The 21715-nt window shown below is 37.2% G+C and overlaps 2 protein-coding genes across 4 annotated transcripts in view; both read left to right on the top strand.

Moving 5' to 3' along the window:
* The window catches only part of tmem184c (transmembrane protein 184C), a 176018-nt gene that overhangs the window by 22462 nt on the left and 131841 nt on the right, over nucleotides 1–21715 (top strand). The window lies entirely within an intron of this gene.
* Nucleotides 617–21715, top strand: part of arhgap10 (Rho GTPase activating protein 10) — a 39871-nt gene continuing 18772 nt past the window's right edge. For 2 of the 3 annotated variants that reach the window (XM_087808078.1, XM_087808094.1), the window contains exons 1-15: nucleotides 617–1229; nucleotides 11504–11599; nucleotides 11999–12060; nucleotides 13034–13105; nucleotides 13219–13320; nucleotides 14172–14282; nucleotides 14388–14492; nucleotides 15030–15159; nucleotides 16179–16285; nucleotides 16401–16495; nucleotides 16812–16893; nucleotides 16997–17039; nucleotides 17930–17998; nucleotides 19113–19187; nucleotides 21459–21543. In XM_087808078.1, coding sequence (XP_087664204.1) covers nucleotides 1076–1229; nucleotides 11504–11599; nucleotides 11999–12060; nucleotides 13034–13105; nucleotides 13219–13320; nucleotides 14172–14282; nucleotides 14388–14492; nucleotides 15030–15159; nucleotides 16179–16285; nucleotides 16401–16495; nucleotides 16812–16893; nucleotides 16997–17039; nucleotides 17930–17998; nucleotides 19113–19187; nucleotides 21459–21543 — 1388 coding nt within the window. In that variant the 5' untranslated portion in view covers nucleotides 617–1075. The remainder of the gene's footprint in view (nucleotides 1230–11503; nucleotides 11600–11998; nucleotides 12061–13033; nucleotides 13106–13218; nucleotides 13321–14171; nucleotides 14283–14387; nucleotides 14493–15029; nucleotides 15160–16178; nucleotides 16286–16400; nucleotides 16496–16811; nucleotides 16894–16996; nucleotides 17040–17929; nucleotides 17999–19112; nucleotides 19188–21458; nucleotides 21544–21715) is intronic. The other variant, XM_087808086.1, reaches the window with a different exon arrangement.

Here is a 21715-nt window from a genome sequence, read left to right on the forward strand (position 1 = left end):
GCAATTGGTCCGTCTCTAATAAAGTTCGACCGGAAACACTGCAACACATTCAAAAGGTCCTGCCTCAATAACTTAAGTTTAACCCGTTTGAGTAAGAAATGCGGGATATATACTGACATATTTTTAATGGGTGCCATTGATGTTGTTAAGTTTATTTTAGTTGTCGAAATAAAAAAGAAACAAGAACTATAGCGTTTCAACCAAAGACGAAGAGGAGACAAGATGACACCTTCCCTACAAGAGCGCTCAAATGGAAAAATTGCTGTGATTCTATTTTAGTTCAATTGCGTAATCCAACGGCCTATTAAGGACTTGAAACGCTGCGGGACATTCATTCCTTTTTTTAAATATTTGTTCATTTGTTTGTAAATCAGAATCAATTAAACATTATATTAAAACTGTTGGAATAGTTTCTACGGGTACACTTTCACCAATAACCTTTTTTTTTTTAAAACAGAACCTGTTTGTGGTTAACGTTTCTTTATCTTCTTATTTACTTTATTATTGTATCAAGGATATATTGGAGTTAAACAGTAGTTTCGCGTATTTAATTTTTCAACTTTAAAACCAGATTAGCGACCCGGGGGACTCGAACACGGAAGTAGAGGGAGTAGGATATCTTCGCGTGAATGTTGCATCTCGGGCAGGAGTTTTTTTCTACACGCACACAGATGTCAGAGTTTCCCAATCTGTCACTCTTGAGGTAGGCTGGGTGGAGACAACAACTACAGTTACACTCAATGGCAACAATGAGGTCACGGTTCTAACGGTAACGATTTCTTTTTTTTTTTTTTTTTGTGTCGCCAGGAACCGCGTTTATATCCTGCCAACTTTTCTGCTTGGATTTTTTATTTTTTTGACAACTGGGGGGGAACAACACCCATGTGTCAGAAGTCACTATGCTAACTCCTGCTAGCTAGTGCCTCCTTACTTAGTTAGCTATGTGTCCTGTGAGCTGCTAATACGGTTATTTAATTCTTCTTCTTCTTTTTATTTTTTAAAAGCGTTTTCTTGAGAAGGTTTTCAAGTGTTTTTTTTTTTTGTTCACCCCGGGGAACGAGAGGCTCGCTCAGCTATGGGTCTGCACCCGCTGGAGTTCAGCGAATGCTATCTGGACAGCCCTATCTTCAGGGAGAAAATCAAAGCTCACGAAGCAGAACTGGACAAAACCAACAGGTTTATTAAAGAACTGTACAAGGACGGGAAGAACCTCATCAATGCCACCAAACGTGAGTACCGTTTAATCCCCTCGTGATAATAATAATGATGAAAAACTGCTTACAAATAGTATCAGTGAAAAGCCAACCATGACAGTTTCCTGTGCTCCACCCTCCATGTTGTGTTGTGAACTATAACTTGTGTGTATGACAGTCACACGACTTTACTTCGGACAAAACCATTAGATTGTTATCCGTTTGAACTCTAGCCCTGTGGGCGGGGCTTGTGTTCTTTATAAATGACGTCATCAAAGGGTGTAAAAAAATAATCAAAAAATCCCTATTCCTCTTTGAATCTCCACAAGTGTTGGTGGTTTTTGGTATCTTGAATGTGAGCTATTCTACTATATCACACGTTCTAGATTATTATCCTTTCTAGAGCAGGGTCACAAAGCTCTAAAACAAAAACAAAGTTAGCATATATACTTTAAAACCCCAAGACACATAAGACAAACAGAGTCCCAGAAAACCAGGGGAAAGCCTGCACAAATACAAATGTCTTCAGATGTTTCTTGAAGGAGTCAGTAGATCATCAAACACAGAGAGAGAGGAAGATCATTCCAAAGCTTAGGAGCAACAGCCTGGAAGGATTTCTCTCCTCTGGTCCGAGAGTTTGTGTGCGTGGAACCATCAGTAGATTCTGATCCACAGACCTCAGAGCCCGAGCTGGGGCCTTTCAGATCACTGATGTAAGGAGGAGTCTGACCATGAATAGATCTGAAAGTAAGAACCAGAATTTGAAAGTTGATCCTGAAAGAAACTGGCAGCCAGTGAAGAGTTTTAAGGATCGGAGAAATGTGAGTTCTTCTACTATATCACACTTTCTAGATTATGATGAACAAACGTGAGAGAGGCAGTATATATAGTAAGTAATGGTTATTTGTAAAGCGCCGTTCTAGACCAGGGTCACAAAGTGCAAAAACAAAAACACAGTTAAAATATATACTTTAAAACCCGAAGACGCATAAGACAAATACAGGGAGTCCCAGCAAACCAGGGGAAAGCCTGCACAAATAAAACAAATCTTAAGATGTTCCTTGAAGGAGTCAGTAGATCATCAAACACAGAGGAAGATTGTTCCAAAGCTTAGGAGCAACTGGTCCGGAAGTATGTTCAGGAACCATCAGTAGATTCTGATCCACAGACCTCGGAGCCCGAGCTGGGGTGTAAGTCTGGATCAGATCACTGATGTAAGGAGGAGTCTGACCATGAATAGATCTGAAAGTAAGAACCAGAATTTTAAATTGGATCCTGAAAGAAACTGGCAGCCAGTGAAGAGTTTGAAGGATCGGAGAAATGTGAGTTCTTCTACTAGAGGAGATCAGAATTCTCGCTGCAGAGTTTTGTATTAACTGCATATTATAAAAGCAAAGGCTTGTATATATTTATTATAATAAGCTCTCTAACATGCTCAACATATCCATATAAATGTAAACATTGATACACTGAAAAGTAGGGTTGTGTATTGGCAAGAATCTGGTGGTATGATCTGTATTGTGATGCAGGGGCAACGCTATGATATATTGTAATGTATTGTGATACTGTAGGAAGAAGGATATATTTGTAGTATTGTCGAGTACTTTACACTGGTGTTGCGGAATTTACAGAACACATGACTCTTGACTAAGTCGTAACTGCTTCTGTTTGGTTTTAAAACCAAAATATGTCCACTTATCCGCTTTAAAAGGTGCTGGAGTCTACTGTATCCTCTCATCCTCAGTCATAGCCGGGATCTCGATGGATTCCATTGTTCCTTAAGATACGTAGAAAGTGATGATTGATGCCATCTAGGCACCACAAAAAAAATGAATATCTACATGGTAATTTAAAAATTAATTATTTTATTTTACACACACTTAATTAAAATTTAAATCCACCAAAGAACTATGATAAAAGTAAAATGATTGTGATTTGAAAGTTTTTTGATAAAATAAAATGTTACCGTGCTGTTGGAAATCGATAAGGTATCATGAAAAAAAACACGGTAATATATCAGCGTATCAGTATTCTCTCACACCCTAACTGAAAAGTATTATACTTATTATAATTACACTCTTTAGCACAGGGGCAAATATAGACCAAATAGACTTGTATGTATTGTAAAAACAATTCCATTCTTAATTATTTTCTATTGTAAAACGACCTACCTGGCTTCCATCAATACTTATGCAGTGGTGGAGGTCCTTCACTCGGAGACAACCAATGGAATACCACAAAAACATTTGTTTTTGAGCCTTCGGGTCACCACAAACAAACCACATGTTCAATTAAGTACAAAAAATAAGATAATTGAACACAAAACATTCCTTTGGTTGTTTTCTCTTCCTTAAATTTGAATGAAGTTTTTTTTTTTTACAAAATGAGCCATTTGAAGTTATTATACCTTCATTGTTTTGGGTTATACTGGGGTCTGTTTTTAGTAAATTATTGGTGAGTTTATTTAAAAATATTTGGAGTTAAAACTGATTGATGCCGTGTGTTTTCTCTGAAAAAAGGATCTACCTATAAATCTTAACTCGACTTATCTCCATATCTAATCTAACTCAGAGGGTCATGTGACATTCTAGTCGGTAAATCATATATTATACACATTCTTGTGGTATGTTTATGCTGAGGTTTCAGGTTTCATAGAAAATGTTTTACCACTTCTTGTCGTTACTAACTAAATGATGGTATTACCTGCTCACTCATTCTGTTTTGAACACTCTTAAATTTATACGTTAAATAAAAAGTTAGTCATTTTCTCCTAAACTTTTCAACCATCCTTAAAAAATGGTTTACGTCTGGCTCCTGACAACATGCATGTTGTTAAGTGTGTGGATCATCGTAATCAGGGTGTCTGGTCTTTGTAATAACTGTTTTAGCAACTGGATATGATCCCACTTTCACGGTGAGAGGCTGTTGTAGACCGTCATGAAACCTGCACTTGTGTTTGCCAAGGGTGGTTAAAAGTTTCATTACAGGAGCAACACTGGCAATAAAACAGTTTCTGATTCTGATAAATGAAACCGTCTTGCTGTTTTTCTATAACTACTTCAAAATGTTATTTTTCAGTCTCCCCTTTTTTTAACGTAAAAGAAAAGCTGCGACATATTATACGACATAAACGATTTCCTGAAGGAGACCTCCAGAGGGATCAATAAAGTTCGACATTACTGAGTACTTTACTTTATTAATATCGAAAATATATGGTTATTCGACATTACTGAGTACTTTACTTTATTAATATCGAAAATATATGGTTATTCGACATTACTGAGTACTTTACTTTATTAATTTCAAAAATAGATGGATAGATAGATGGATGTTATCAAAAAAGTTAATTATAAGAAAGCAAAACATCACTCATTTCGAAGTTGTAAAATAATGAACTACCTTAATAAACTATATTATCCTCAAATGCCACCATCTCAAGTAAAATACAGAAACATAAAAAATCCCTTATGAAAAATTGAAAAGTTCCACTGCCAAAACTATTTAAAACTATAGAACTATATTATGAATTGGAATTTTAAATAAAATCCTTTTTTTTTGTAGATTCTTACTTATTCATTAGCCATCATCGTAATAGTCAAGCTGACTTTTGTTCAAAAGACCACCTGACATGCTTCCTTACAAGTCTTGGTCTCCTTCAGTCTGATATTTGTACATATACAAGAAATATGTTGTGTACAAAAATACCTTCCAAGTTGAGCTCAATTTCTTTCTCTTTTAAACAATACATCATTTGAGTTGTATGTATTTATTATGGGTGTTGATATAGTTATACAGTGATATATGGCAATATATATATTTTTTATGATACTGTATTAACATTACTGTATTGATTATAATAATAACAATTTAGAGACAAAAATGTGTTAATTGTTTTACTTTCAAATATGTGTATTTATTATATGGTTTACGGTTTAGTAGTGTGAAAATTAAAAATGAACGCATTTGATTTCTTTCATGTACAATTAACAATACTACAACAATTGCCTTGTTTCTACAGCATCATAATATATCTCAAGAGAACAAGACGTATTACTAGATTCTTCCAGATACTCGGCCATATTTCTTGTGTATTCTTTTTGTTTAAAGCCTAAATCTTATGATGTTACTTAAATATTACTTTAATGAGTGATATTTAAATGTTAAGCTGTAAAAACCTCCTCTTGGCTCATATATACTGTGGCTTAATTATATATTTCATGGTTTGAAACAATAGTTTTAACAGTAAACTGTAACTGTAAAGGTAAATATGTAACAATATCTCTGTTGACCTTGGGATGATCTGGTATGTGGACTCCTCCAGCTGGAAGGATGTCCCACTTCGGAAAGTACTAGGCTAGGAAAGGAAACTTTTCAGCTGGACTGCTGGGCCAAAAGAGCTCTGACATGGAAGTGCCCGTCAGAGGAGCAACATGCAGATGTGCTTCTGTTTCTTCGGTTTCCTCCACAGGAACCGTGTCCTGTCTGTACCCTCGCTCGCTGTCCATGTTGTTCATGGGAAGCGTGTCCCATTTGGGAGGCGAACCCGGGACATGCGTGTTTTGGGAGTGCTGTGAACCTTTTCTCCATGTAAACTGAGTGATGACACCGATGCTTCCCTCTACTTTCTCCATCCGTTTGACCTTGACACAGCTTCTGGAAGACGTGCTGTGTCTCTTCTCCAAGTATACTAGAAGTTAGTATGCATCAGGATAGTGTACATACTAACTAGTACACAAATTCTCAACAGATAGTATGTCTCAAATCAAACTCTGCCGCTACGCACTAACAGGAAATGACGCGACAGCTTCTTCTTCTACTACTATTTAACGATGGTTGCAACCAGCTGTTTGAACGCTATCGCCACCTGCTGGCAGCACGTTTTGCAAGTTTGGAAAAAGAAATAAAGAAAACATACGAGAATCAAAATATTCGTGAGATATTTAAGCTGGTATCAGCACCGAAGACGTGTCATCCTTCTACTGCTGCTGAAAATGCACCTGTAAGTATATATATTTATATATATATATATATATATATATATATATATATATATATATATATATATGACGTAACTTCAGTTTAAGATGGAGCCGTTTAGGGTAGATAGTGTCCATCGAACTGTACTCAGTTTTGTGGGCGTTTTAGTGACAATGGCGCACTAAACTTCGCATACTAAGAATTGAGACGTACTTACGCACTAAAAATACTAACTTTGAGTACGCAAGTATGCGATTTGAGACACAGCAACGGTGTCACATCTTAGTATTTCATTAAAACGGCATTATCTCATAACGAAAGGTCAGCTGAGCTCAATACTTTGTTCCTGAATTCCCCTTGAAAAAAATATGAAACCCATTGAAAATAATCCAGACTATATGTTTTTTTTCTTTACTCAATATTTGCTTTCGTGGACTAGTGTTCATTGAAAGTATAGAACGGTCAGCTTTTTACTGGACAGCAGTCACAGAGGCCTCGCCCCAAACAGGTTTGTTTTGAGAGTCAGGAAGTCATGAAGTAATGGGTAGAGAGGAGCCGGGAGGCCTTCGGGCAAAGGTTCGGGGTTGGTATTTTCTGTCAGGGGGGCAAAGGTTTCGGAAGAGTGGAGCAGTGATTTGGACTGGAAAGATGGGCGACTGGAACAGGAAGGGCAGCATGTAAACATGGGTCCCGAAAGTGGGCAAGCACTGACCCAAGTGGCACATTTGAGGCGCCGCAGAAATAAAAACAAACAACTTGCCGTCAGTCTCCAGTGGACACTTAAAATGACTTGAACTTTGACACTGAAACTTGCTTTTTAAGCTCTCACTGTTTGCTTATTATGTTTTAATAATAACAATGATAGTGATCAGGACAACTTACACGTAATTGACAATTAAACAAAAATAAAAATTATGATTTATGTATATTAAGGTAGTTACACACTTTTAAATGTCTAATAGTTACTAATACTTCTACGCGGTCTCACTTCAAACATGTAATTTAAAGGAACATTCTTGGTATTAATAGTTCATTTTTTGATTTATTTATATATCAGGATATTGTTCAATCTTTGTGATGATTGCTGCTGCTTTATTTAGTATTTTCTTTAGTGGTTCTCCTTCCTTTATTATGTCCAGTACTGCTTTCCATTGTTTGGTTTGAAAACGTCATCTCCATTGCCTCCTTTCCCCTCCCATCCTTCCCTTCTTCCTCTTCTCTCCAACGCTAGGCCACGCAAAGGGCAGGATTTTCCAGAGCTTCCCAGTTTGCATGTGTAGCCTTCCGTCCCGAAACAGAAATGCTCAAATGATGCTTAAATCTTAATTGTAAAACTAGAGAAGTTGTTCAAATTAACTTTATGACCAAATGTACCGTGGACTGGATTTAAGTTACTTTATGGGATCAAAGTACTTTATCTTCCGTAACGGTCCAAAAGTACATTGTATCTGTGCTGCATGAAGTTTGTCTGCATGTTTTCGAAACCTTTTTTTTCTTTTCTTTTTGCAAAAAAAAGGATTTCTATCGCGAGGAGAAGCCCCCCGCCAAACACACACACACACACACACACAATCTTTGGTGTGTGATTTTGCACAGAAACCAGCTTGGTTTGACAGAGCCCAGGTTTGCTCTCGCATGCCTTTCTTTAAAAGGCAAAAACCAGATGAAGCATTGGTGTGTATGTGTGTGTTTGTCTGCACTAGTGGGTGCACATGTGAGTGTGTGTGTGTGTGTGTGTGTGTGTGAGAGAGACAGAGAAAAAAAAAAGAAGAAGAAGGAGGGGGGGTGTCTATCTTGTGATGGTTCTTTATTCTTGGAATCCTGGACTTTCTCATCTGGATCTTCTTAATAATTTTCCCTGTGATTCTATCCAAAGCATGTCTGTTGCTGTAGCTGCGACTCACTGACACAAACACACACTATTCGCCGTTGCCTGGTGTCAATTATTTCTGAACGCTCGTGTAACGGGACGGCATTCATTCTTCATGTTTTATGTAATGACGTCTGCAATGTTTAGCCTCCAAACCGCCCACATTAGCTGTCCACCTAGGAATGAGTTTAACGGGCTCTCAGCCGGAGTAATCGCATTTTGGATGTGGGTGTGATCCTGTGTTTGTGTGCCGTGTCCACATGTGGTTTCAATAAAGGGGCTTCAAGACTGTCAGTGGTCATCAATATTCTTCTCGTACCTTCTAATTGTTAACAGTGAGCAGAGCTTTGATCCAGTTGATGCACTGATAAAAGATAGTGCCAAAATGTTTTGATAAATGTGTTTTTTTTTCAGGTAAACCTATCACTCAAATATGTTCTGACACCGTTAAAACAGTATTTTAACGCGTCTGCTTGCACTACCTGTGCATTAACTTTGTTTTTGGTTTATAGTCTGTTTATTAGTTGATTATTTAAGTTTGTTGATTATTTATTTCATTTTGTTGGTTATTTATTTTCGTGAATGTCTGAATTAATGTTTTGCATCGTGGGTCTGAGAGGACCACAATTTCATTTATTCTGTATGGCTTAATACATGCATATTTGACAATAAAGGAACTTGAACTTGAACAAAGATTATTGACTGTTTAAACAATAGTTGATTACTTGGAAAGAAAGTCTTACTCCCTGTTACATAAATTATATTTGCTTTAATTTAAGCACATAAAACACAAAACTATCCTTGATAAAGCCTAACTACACTTCTGAATAATGCTTACTGTATGAATACATTCCAGTTCAACAAGTGTACCATGTACAATAACTCAAATTGTATGGCACAGCATATAGTAAATCGATAAACACTTAAATCCGAAGTAGATCAGGAATATTGATGCTTTTGTATGTCAAGGTAATTGCTAAGATACAGTAAAATATGGCTTGATTTTTTTTTTTGGAATTTAGTTTGTGCTTTTCTAGCGATGACATGGTTGAATAACTCTCGAAGCACTTTAACTCGGAATTTAGGAATTAGTTTTCAAGTAGAACCAGTATTTACAACCAACCTAAAGCACAAAGGTTAGGTTTTAGTTGTCAAAACAAAGATCTATGGACGCCTGTATTTTCCAATAATTGACCTTGTGGTTGAAGTTGAATGAATGGTTTGTGTTGTATTTTTTAAGTGGATGGAATTGTTTTCAATAAATAGGTTTTAAGATAAAATAATGTAAATATCATGCAAAAGGTCATAAGGGTAAATATTACACGCAAACACTTTTGTTTACCACTGGTATCAGAATGTTCTCAGTGGAACAACCAAGGCCTTGTATTCAATTATTGTGTCTTGACTGTAAATTGACAACTTAATAGCATTATTCACTGTGTAATGTGTATATATGACCTCACAAAACAGTATTTGAGCCAAACAACTTATTATTTACATAATAAGTACCGTGACTTCTCACATGTTTGAGCTTTGGCCTTCATTGTTTTAATCCACAAGTAAAACTGATTACAGTCATGAAAAATGCAAATCCTTGTGTAATAATGTTTTGTTTTTGTATCATTTTTTATACATTGTTAGAATACATTGAATATGTTCTCCCAGATGATAATCGATCCAACAGTTCTGATACCAATACCTTCATTTCAATACAGGTTCATGAACAATATTATATTAATAATTTTATAATAATTTTACAATTTTATAAAATCAAATGAGAATTGACACAACACATAATGCGAATCTTGAGTTAATTTATCAGGTTTCCTATTTCCTATTATTTAGTTTGCTAAAATAAAAATAAAAAATAATTTTGGTGCAAAAGACATTTGACAACAAGTGACAAATGAATCTGATGTTCACTGCCTTTGTCAAAAATCTGCACTTTACCAAGTTTTGATCATGCTAGGGTACTAAAATTTGACACTGAAAAAATTAAGGATTTTTCAATACTCGGTACTACCGAAGAATTACGGTCAGTGCCCCAAAGTTCCATACGCAGACCTATCCCAGATGTAGATCACGTAATAATACATTGAATGTTTTATTGGAAGAAATTGTAAAAATAGTTTGGAACAATTTCTCGTGGGAGACCTCCTAAGGAATAAATAAAGTTCTATCTATCTATTGATATGAACCAACCTGTTCAGCACATTAGTCAAGTGACTCATTTATGTGCTAAGATAGGACATATTTTCACTTTCAATATCATATCCTTCTCTCCAGACTTCTTCTTTTTTCGCCCTCTGTCTGTTTTTCTTTCAGCATTTTCAATTAATTTGAGTTTGGGAAGGTCACCACAGTCTTGAACCTCATTCTTCCTCTTCTCCTTTCTCCTCATACTTTCATTTCAAACCGGTCCAACATTTCCACGGTCTCTCTGCCCCATGTGTTCCAAACATCTGGGTTTCACTTCCCAACCTTGTCTTGTCCCTAAACCTTTCCATGTGAGCTGACCCGTTTTCAAATTCGGTCTTTTCTAGAGTAAAACATCTTGGTGACAGACCATAAATGAGAGGGTACTACTTTCTTATAAAGCCCCTCTTTCACTCTAGTACTCCATCATACACACCCCATGACGGTCTAGCCACCTACCCTGCACTCTTCTCTTTCTATTCTATTCTATGTCCCTCATCAAACCCAATTACCTAAACCTATTTTCTTGACACTTGCTTATCAAGCTTGATTGAATAATTGCTTGAATGTAGCACATTTAGAAACGCATCTCAAGAATGGTCTACATCTAAATTTTAAATTGGTGGTAGTAGGCAATGCTTGTGTAGTATAAGGGTGTTGGGTCATCGACTTTTGTAAACACTGCCACAACCTTGATCTTATAAATAAATATTTAGTTTCTACAGGATGTGGCTTTTAAAGACACGGGGTGTTGCCAAAGTGATCAAGTGACTGAAGCCGTGTGTGTACGACATTGTGCAAATGCTATTATGTATTTCCACATCTATAAGGTGGTGTAGGAAAGCTAAATTAAAAGGTCTATTATAAATATATTGGTGTGTAAGGAGCCACGTACGAGGCTGGGGAGGGGTCGGTTCATCGGAACACAAAACCCCTAACAGGTGGTCAAATAACGCATGCATTTATTTAATGAACAAGCCTGATGACATTGTCGATAGTTCACTTAAGTTGTCCTTTCCTTCAAACTAAAAAAGTGCTTTTTATAAGATCAAAGATCTGTGAAAAGTTTGTTATTCTATGGACCTTGTTTTTGAATTCTTTCTTTTGTTTGGCTGTTTGTGTTTTGTTATTGGAATCGATTGTAAGATTTGACGGATGATATGACCTGGATCCAAATGTGATAAGATTGACATTTAACTGATGGCTTGAAATCTTTACATAAGTTGCGCTCGTCCTTAAACGCTTGTATTTTGAATTGTTTTTGCAGAGCTGGGGGCGGCGCAGCGGAAGTTTGCCCATTGTCTGGGAGAGTTTAAGTTTGAGTACATTGGAGATGCAAAGACGGATGATGAGATATGCATAGGTGAGTAATGAATGTTTTTTATTTGAGAATAAATGTATTATTATATGTGGCCCTGTCAGTTTGTAGAGGCAATGACTTAAGGTTGCCAGGGACGACCTAGAGCAGTCAAAAAAACTAGTTAATAATCATAGCAGACATCATGTGAGCACTTTAGCAGTTCCCAAAATTCTTCTGGGAAGCTCCGAATGAGAAGTACCCATTTGGCATGGACGGAGAAGACTTGGCACATATTAAATTGTTGCAATCCAAATACCCAGCACAGTTGCTCATCTGACTTCTGTAGTAACTGGTGAAAAGACGTTTGCCAAGAAAGGGTATTCCAAGAAAGAATGTAGGGTGACTTTGCACTGACAGATTTATGTTTCACGTTTGTGTATTGCCTTTTTTTTACTTTTCAAGATGAGTCCTTGCAAGAGTTCTCCGCATTTTTACGAAACTTGGAAGAACAAAGAGAGCTCATGGTGAGTAGAACGAGTCAAAACCTGCTCTTAACTCAGGGGGGGTTGTGCTGTCGCACCAGTTGCCCTGTGTTGCAATTAGTCTGTTGTGTGTATTAGTGTGCGCCGTATGTTTGTGTACACTTGTAGCATGCAGGTTTTCCAACTGGACTGCTATTATAACAGGCCATATTTGGTAGCGCCTCTATTATTGTCCAGCGCTGTCATCCATTAGACATGCTGCAGACTTGTGTAATTCAATTTCGACGGCACAGTCCAGAGGAAGAAGGAACCAGTTTCCTATAGCCGGTAGTTAATTGTTGATCTTGTTTCTATCCTCGCTCGCACGCCGCCTGTCTAAGGGTCAGTGTTTCTCTAGCCAGGGTGTGGCGACTCAGGAGTGACATAGAACAGAACATTTATTTAAAAACTGAAAGTTTACTTACTTGCCCTGTCCTGTATAACCAATGAGCGTATTATGTTCGTAGCTAAGTAAACTGATCACAAGATAGGCTGAAGAAATCCTAAGAGAAAATATACTTTTATATAAATAAAAGCTTAAGAGCGTAAGAGTTTCCAATCATACTGATTCAGTTTTTGTTTTAACAAAGTTAAACAGTTTAGACAAGTTATGCATGTTGTATATAAACACTATATTATGTATATTATATAATTTGACATCAAATGGTGCTTGGGTTTTGGAGAACCTGTGATCACTCGCAGCCTCTGGTGTTTGAGGGTTTGTTGTAAACATACAGCTCGGCACAGAAGTACCTCAGTGTAGGATGACATCACAGTGCAAAGTAAGGAAAACTAGGTTAGGCACACATGCTCAGACGTGTTCTGCAGCCGGTGCAGTGTAACAAGAGAAACCCTCGGGCATCGGAAAATCTCAAGAATTGTATTTACAGTATGTTATGTAATTCCAATGTGTGAACATTTTGGTTTCCTATTAACATGAAACATTGACAAAATCTTTTTTCTTTAATCCATGAAGATGAAGAACATCACAGAAACCTTAATGAAACCTCTAGAGAAGTTCAGGAAAGACCACCTGGGCTTAGTAAGGGTAAAGTATGACTCTTATTGGCTTTATTCTGCTCTCGTCTTGTCACCATAAATGATGTTGAATTTCACTCTTTTCTTCTACGTCTTCGTGCCTCGTCCTGCACCTTTTTAAAGGCTCAAAGAAAGAAGTATGAAAAAGAAACGGAGAAGTACTACAGCTCTCTGGAAAAGCTTCTCAACATGTCGGCGAAGAAAAAGGAGCCCCATCTACAAGAGGTAAATCTCTGTTTCCACTGACGTTACTCACAGCGAGTTTTCCTGGATTGTTACCAGACAAATATGTGAACAGAGAGTTCATGGAGTAACCTGTTCTGCTCTACATCGTTTTTATATTTGTTTAATCTTTTTCTGTAGTAGTGCTTATTTGGCTTAAAATATACAATGTCAACCTCCCTTTTGATTTTAAATTTTAAATTTAATTGTATAAAGCTTAACGCTTTTGCCCTTTGTAAGTGGTAGGATAGATAGTTGACGCCTTCCAAGAAATGACCTCAAGATCAACTGAATTCTGTAATTATTTTTAGCATTTAAATACATTTTGATCCACATAAAATCGATTGATTTTGAAAGTTCTGTGGATATCTAATCAGGAAATGTATTGTATTTCCTAAGAAAAAAGATTCACAAAATATACAATGTCAACCTCCCTTTTAATTTTTGAATTTCAATTTAATTGTATAAAGCTTAACGCTTTTGCCCTTTGTAAGTGGTAGGATAGATAGTTGAGGTCTTCCAAGAAATGACCTCAAGATCAACTGAATTCTGTCATTATTTTTAGCATTTAAATACATTTTGATCCACATTAAATTGATTGATTTTGAAAGTTCTGTGAAAATCTAATCAGGAAATGTATCGTATTTCCCAAGAAAAAAGATTCATCTATTAATTTCAGTTCCTCCTTCTGCAAATGTAAAAAGCCTGACTCAAAATGTTCTTTTCCGGTCACCCTGGACACCAAAGAAAAAAGCTTTGTCACATGTAGCACTCCGACTGATCGTCCTCTTGTGCGTGGACCTGCATCTGTCTGCGATTATAATCATTGTGATGATTGTTCCCCGCCTCCTCAGGCAGACGTCCAGGTGGAAAACATGAGGCAGCACTTTCAGGAGGAGTCGCTGGACTACGTCTGCAAACTGCAGGATATTCAGGAGAGAAAGAAATATGAATGTGTAGAGCCGGTGAGCGTAAATACCATTATCTTTACTGTATCCAAATAAACTTTTGGGCGCTTCCTTCTTCGCTGTATATTAATCGTCTCTTTTCTTTCGTGTGGTCTCTTTCAGATGCTGGCTTTCTTCCAGACCGTCTTCACGTTTTATCACCAGGGTTTTGAGCTCGCCAAGGACTTTGACCATTATAAAAGGGCACTGCAGATTAATATTCAGAATGTAAGAGCCACAATTTTTTACCACCGTAAAAAATGAATTCACATTATGGGTGAAAGGAAAGTCGGTGACGCCGGCTTACAAAGAGGTGGAAGTTGCAAGAATCACTTGATTTTCTTTGACTGAAACCGTTGCCATTGGTTGGATACTTGCTTAATACTGAACATGATAAATATTCCATCAGTCCTCTACCACTATATGGACGATGTCACGCTCCGTCTTTCTCTCACTCATGAGCAAGACCATGGTCTTTGACTTAGAGGAGCTAAACCTCATCCCATTAAATAAGAAAAAAAATACATTAAATCCTTTAGTGTCTATTGTCAATTTGCCACATATTCTAGATCAGCCTGTGATCTGATCGAACAACTTGTGGTCTGGTGAGTTTATCTTGTGGAATGTCGTACAGCAGTAGAAAAAAATGATTTCCACACCGTCGCCCATTACAAGCATTTGAAGTAATAAGTGACGTGTTTGTCCGGGAGGCTGTTGGTTGAGCTCGTCGGATGATGTAACGCCACAGACTGTGTTGACTCGCAGACGAGGACTCGCTTCGAAGGAACGCGATCGGAAGTGAACGACCTGATGAAGAAGATCCGAGACACCCCTCAAGACTATAGACAAACCAGCCCGATCAGCTACGAAGGCTACCTGTTTGTACAAGAAAGAAGTGAGTCATGACATGCTTTACAGTGAACGACACGTCGCTCGATGCATATCATAACATCCCCCATTTTGAAAAAAAAACTTTATTTTGGAATATTATTATGGATCACTAGTTTAGCCATCAAGTTAAAGTCTATTAACCAATTGAATTTTTATCAATTCGGCTCGTTCCCGAAATGCGGGATAAGTTCTAGCTTTCTTTTATCTCTTCAACTCTTCCTTCTATTCCTCTTTTTCTACTCTTCACTTGAATGATAAAACTCTTCAACTCATGTTTCACTTTGACCTTGAGGTACATTCATCTACTCACACCTAGAAACTTCATTCAACTTTAAAAACACTTTTGTCTACTTCTACTACTTTACTACTTGTACTACTAATTCTACTTCTACTACTAATTCTACTACTGCTTTTTCTGATTATACTTCTGCTACTTCTACTACTACTTCTACTTTTACTACTAATTACTTTACTACTTCAACTACTTCTTCTACTTCTACTAATTCTATTTCTGCTTTTACTACGTATACTTGTACTATTAATTCTACTACTTCTTTTACTACTTATACCTTTACTACTATTGTACTACTTATGCTCTCACAACAACTTGTAGTTCTACTTTTACAACTAATTGTAGTTCTTCTTTTACAACCAATTCTACTCCCACTATAAATTATTTTCCTACTTCTACTACAAATTCTACTACTTCATCTGCTTTAACTACAAATTCTACTTCTTTTTTTACTTCTTATCTTTTTTCTTTTTCTCCTTATCCTTTGTATTTTTTTTCTTCTTCTTTATCGATTTTTATCAATGCACCACTGATATACAACTTATTGTAAAGTCAATGATTACTGGTCAAAGTTCATACATCATTCACCTTCATAACACGAAATGCTGCGAAAAAATGATTGCTTCTAAGATTGCACTGGATCGACCTTACTCTGGAGGTCAAGGAAAGTATGAAACGGCCAAGAATAACTTTGCTAATCCTCTTTCTTTTCTTCTTTTTTTCAAATCCAGGACCACCTCCTTTTGGTTCAAGTTGGGTCAAACGCTACTGCACATTTGTAAAAGAGCAGAAGATCCTGCATATGGTGACCTTTGACCATCGCTCTGGAGGGAAAAGTGTAAGGAATGAACGACACACATAGACTTGCCACTCCTTAAAGGGCAACACGCACACATTCTCTTTCCTTCCTGGTCATATTCGGACGGATTATTGACTCTCTCCCTCCGTCACAGGGGGAGATGGACTCCGTCATGCTCAAATCTTGTGTCCGCAAAACTACAGACGTGCTGGATCGAAGGTTCTGCCTGGACCTGGACATAACGGATAGGTACTTCCAACGATGCTTCTACGCTGCTTCGCGATGCATCCAACTTACTTGGGACGTTCAACAATTCCAAGCATGACTTCGGGAGTCTTTCAGAGGCACTGGTTAAAATTTCTCTCACCTCCTGCTCTGCCCTTTGGTAACCGATATCACGTTTTGACAACTTTTCTGACGTATTAATAGCCTTTCCAAAAATATGCCAACCCTTTGACACTTAAATTGGTGGTGTGTGCCGTCGGTTGTCGTTATATTTAGTGAAAACGTCTATTTAAGTGTCAAGTCCTCGATATGATAATCCCTTGTTACTGTGTTCATGCAGGCCGGGCGTCGTGCTCACCGTTCAGGCTCTGTCAGAAGACGACCAAAAGTTCTGGATGCAGGCCATGGGTGGCAAGGAACCGGTGAGTGGGTTTTGCACTTCCTCATTATTTCTTAACGTGCTGGATTTATTTAAGTCGATGATGTGTCGAGTCTTTCAAATAATAATCGTCTTTTTTCCTACAGATTGGACACTATCTCGGGAGAACCTATTTGAAAGAAAGAGGAGGTATGTCTCCATTTAAATCAATGGGGAAAAATGTCAACACAGCACATATTCCTGTGTCATAAAATATTTGTGTGAATGCTGAAGGCATTCTACTACTAGTCGTAGAGGTACTACCACTTATTGTACCACCAATACTTATACTTCAACTACTACTACAAATACTTCAGAATCACTACTTCTACTTCTGCTACTAATATTCATTCAACTACTACTACTTCAACTAATACTTCTTCAATTACTACTTCCACCTCAATTACTACTACTACAACGACTTGAATTGCTACTTCTACTTCTGCTACTACTATTACTTTAATACTACTACTTTAACTTATACTTAGTCAGTTACTACTTCAACTAATACTTCTATACTAATACTTCTACTTCAATTACTGCTACTTCTAACACTTCTAATATGACTACTTATACTTTTACTACTACCACCACCACCACCACTACTACTACTACTTCAACTACAACTTCTGCTTCTAATTTTTCTACCAAAACTATGTATACTTTACTACTACTACTTTTACTACTACTACTTCTTCTGCTTCTACTTTTACAACTGCAACTACTACTATATCTACTTTTACTACTAATTATTCTTCTACTACTACTACTACTTCTGCTTCTACTTTTACTACTACAACTACTACTACTTCTACTTCTGTTTCTACTTTTACTACTACAATAACTACTTATTCTACTGTTACTTCTACTTTTATTACTACTACTTCATCTATAACTACTCTTTATTTTATCTTCTTTTTCTTAACTTATTTCAAATTTTTGTCTCATAAGTACTTTGAATCCTAATGAAATATTTTTCGAGCTTCTACTTTCTCACTTAATACTTTCAAGGACTTATTTGATTTTTGTTTTGTTTATAGTTGATGCCCAGTTGGATGAAGTCGGTTTAAGTTTTGTGAAGAACTCTATCAGTGCCATCGAAAATCGAGGTAAGTTTCATGAAAAACGGTGATTTAAATTACTTTTTGCTATAATGTAGTCATTTAAAGTAATCTGATGGATTGACTATCGGACATAAAGAAACGTATAATGTAGATATTTTTATTCGTGCAGGCTTTTCCTTGATTTTCAGGAAATGTTGTTCTCGATGTTATCTTGACCTTTTAAGTATATATTTTACTGTTTATTGTTTTGATTGTTTAAGCGCTTTGTGACCCTGGTCTGGAAAAGTATACTATAAATATAAATTACTTACTTACTTACTGACTAATCTTACAATATGGTCCCATATAGGGTTTGTTTTTAAGTAAACTTGTCTGTCTTGAATTGTCAAGAGTAACAGACAAATTTTACTTCTGAGAAAATCAAAATTTAACGCATTTCAAACGGTTGTACAATAGATATTTATAAATACCATCTTCTCTCCGGTAACAAATGCCTCACGGACCATAGCTCGGGCCACGTAGTTGGACACCAATGATATTAGGCATCAAAGTGTATAATGTTCCTTATTGCGTTGGAATTAAAAGTAACATGAAGTGATGGATTTGAGATAAAAAAAACAACTATACATTCCCTGTCATTTGGCGAGCTCAGATGAGTGTTACCTTAAGTGGACGCAAGGGGGCAGGCGTTCTCTAACATTCAATGGTTGTTCATTCAAGCTCCTGGCAGAATTGTTGTTACGTTACTGTCGACTTTTTGTTCTGTTTAAGATTATTATGCAACTTATGACCATTTCAAATGTATGTTTCAACCAAATATCCAAAATAATATATTAGACCATTGGGGTTTATATGGTCAAAGACACTTATTACAAAAAGTATGCAGTGCGTTACAATAATGTATACAATGGCTATTATCAAAAAAAGCCTTGATAATTGGAATATTTAAAATAAATGTGTACCGTTGGTTCATAATGTATTTTAATTTAAAAAACTGATAATAGAATTAAAATAATAAGATTAAACGTATCAGTTCATGAATAGAGTAAACAAAACTTATAAACTCAATGAATGCCTTTTATTTTGGAGTCTGTATACCAGTCACCACAATTCACTTTTTCTGCAAATCTGATGTGTCCTTCTTCACATTTTAATTCAGGTATAAATGACCAAGGCCTGTACAGAGTGGTGGGAGTGAGCTCCAAAGTTCAGAAACTACTTTCATTAATGATTGGTAAGTACGGATATAAACATTTCTATCAATGAATGATCAAGTGGAACGTTTGACTTTTTAAATGCAATTATATCAATGTTTAATCTTCGTGTTGCTATATACTCTCTGTCATGGCTGATACTGTCTCTTGTCTTTTCTTAATTCCGGCACCTTGTCTTAAATCTCTTTCAGTCTCTTCTTTATATATATATACATTTTTAACTAGGTCTTTCTTCTTGTCCTTTCCATTGCTCTACACTGCACTCTGGTTTCCTGTCATAACCTGCAGACACCACTCACTTCCAGCTGACTTTCCAGCTCTGTGTTCAGAATGACAACAGAGTTTACACCTCTAACACGAACCTGCTGGCTCACGAGAACCACACCTATGTTGCTCAGTGTAAAGTTACTTGAATCTCAATTCTTTCTTGGGTCCACTTCCCAATCGGATCCTAAAAAGATGCCGACTCAACTTGCGCAAATAGATGGTCTGTTTTTAAGAGGGGTGAAATGGAATAAACCCTTTTTCCCCCGAAAATGTAAATTAGCATCCATTTAACCCTTGTGTTGCCTCTGGGTCAAGGTGACCCGAAGGCCCCGAAAACAACATTTGTTTGTGGTATTCCTTGTGTTAATCTCTGGGTCAAGATGAACGACCTCCACCACTGCATATGTATTTATGGAAGACGGGGAGGTCCCAGAGATGACAGAAGGGTTAAAATCCCTTATAATGCTGACACTAGAGGTGGTGAAAAGAAAATGTAGAAGACCTATTAAAACGGTTGTTGTTAAATTAAATTACGACGTAATTTCTGTGCTCCACAGATATGAGCCGTAATAGTTAAATAGGATTTCTCCTTTTTTGTTTTGTTTTCCCCTGGAAACTAAGAGATGAATAGTTAAGAGGCTGCAAATACCTCTTGTCCTGAGAATGCCCTTGAGTCTCCTCCTAGCAACTGGCTCAAGACGGAACCGTCCAGCTGAAGAACTTTTTTTTTTCTTCTTCTTTCATAGCTGTTTCAAAAGATGACAGACACATCGTCATTTGGCTGCTTCTGCAATAAACCACTGAATAATTAGCACCCAGTTGCTAAAACCGTCCCCTTCTTGTTTCACCTGGCAGGTGGCCAATCACGGAGCTCTTCCTTATGGATGCTGATTGAATGTCATGAAACGAAATAACAGGAAGGGCTCTGCTTTAGAGGGCTCGGTTCGGTCTCTGTGATACCTTCTTCTGTGGTGTGGGTCAGGGATATGGTTGTGATTGCTGCTGAGCCAAGAGTTTCCACTTCTATACATATATCTGCAGAGAGAAGCACATTTTAAAGAACACTGTGAGGAGACGAAGCTTCATTCCACTGTGCAATTCGTGGATGTCCAAAATTATCTTGTCATATACACGCAGAGACGGTTTAAACATTTCTAAGTAATTAAGATTAAACTTTTTTCTTGGTTTTTCCCTGAGCCGTGTCTTTGGGACGTGTCATAACAGCTGCTCGATTAACCTTCCCGGCAAACATGTTTATATAGCGGTCATCACATCAACTAAACTTGAATATTAGCTTCTTGGACTTATTTTTCATCCATTATCTTTATTATGGCTGGCTCATCCAGTTCCAAAAATCAACGTAGACCAAATGACCCTCTTTTCCGAATCATGCAGCTTCCTGGCTCTATGCTCCATGGGTATTTTGATGGAGTCAAATGAGCAACAGCACGAAAACCAGAAAATGATCTCCTGAGTTAATGAAAAATGCAAATGTATTTGAATATCGACTGGCTTAAAAGAAGTTTCTGCTCATTTCTAGTCGACCATAACCCAATATCTGGAGTGTATCGTGAAACCATAAGCCGCCCCTGCAATTTTAATTAATGCTGCTTAATTCAAGAAGCATTGTTTTGTCTCCAAAAGCCAAAGTTTGCAGATGTTAATGTAAACGCAGCCATTTAACTCCAGGGTTCAAAGAAACACTTTCCTTCAGAGGTACCGTGTGTTGGATTAACTCACTTTGTTGCATTGACTTGGTCTGTGCATGGTTCCCGATGCACTGCTTAAGGTACGACAAAGACCCCAAACTCTGCAGCACCGAGAGCTGCTCTGTTGTCCCCGTGGAGATGGCAAAGTAGTGAGGGATTAATTAAAGTAGTAATGAATGTCAGTCCATCCACCGCAGAAGCTCTTCCTCCCTGTATGTGATGCTCTGATTCTCTTGCAGTCATTTTCAAGTTGTACTTGCGGAATTTCTATTGACCGTTGTACAGTAATATTCCTCTCGTTTGTTATCGCTTCAGAAGAGAAGAACGGCGAGGTGGATCTGTCGGCCAGCGAGGACTGGGATGTCAAGACGATAACGAGTGCACTAAAGCTTTATCTCAGGTAAGGTTTCAGCAAAAGCATTTTAAGAATTAGAAAGACAATGTTCTTCTACAAATGCAAACATTAGACCCTCCTTTTAAGTCTTCTTTGGTTTCCTTTGGAGCATCAGAAGATTAAACCCAGTTCCTTCCCTTCGTTTGAAGTCACTGCTGCAGTTAGAAAAACGTCTTTT

The sequence above is a fragment of the Callionymus lyra genome, chromosome 1, assembly GCF_982586985.1.
Source record: "Callionymus lyra chromosome 1, fCalLyr1.hap1.1, whole genome shotgun sequence".
Classification (NCBI taxonomy): Eukaryota; Metazoa; Chordata; class Actinopteri; order Syngnathiformes; family Callionymidae; genus Callionymus; species Callionymus lyra.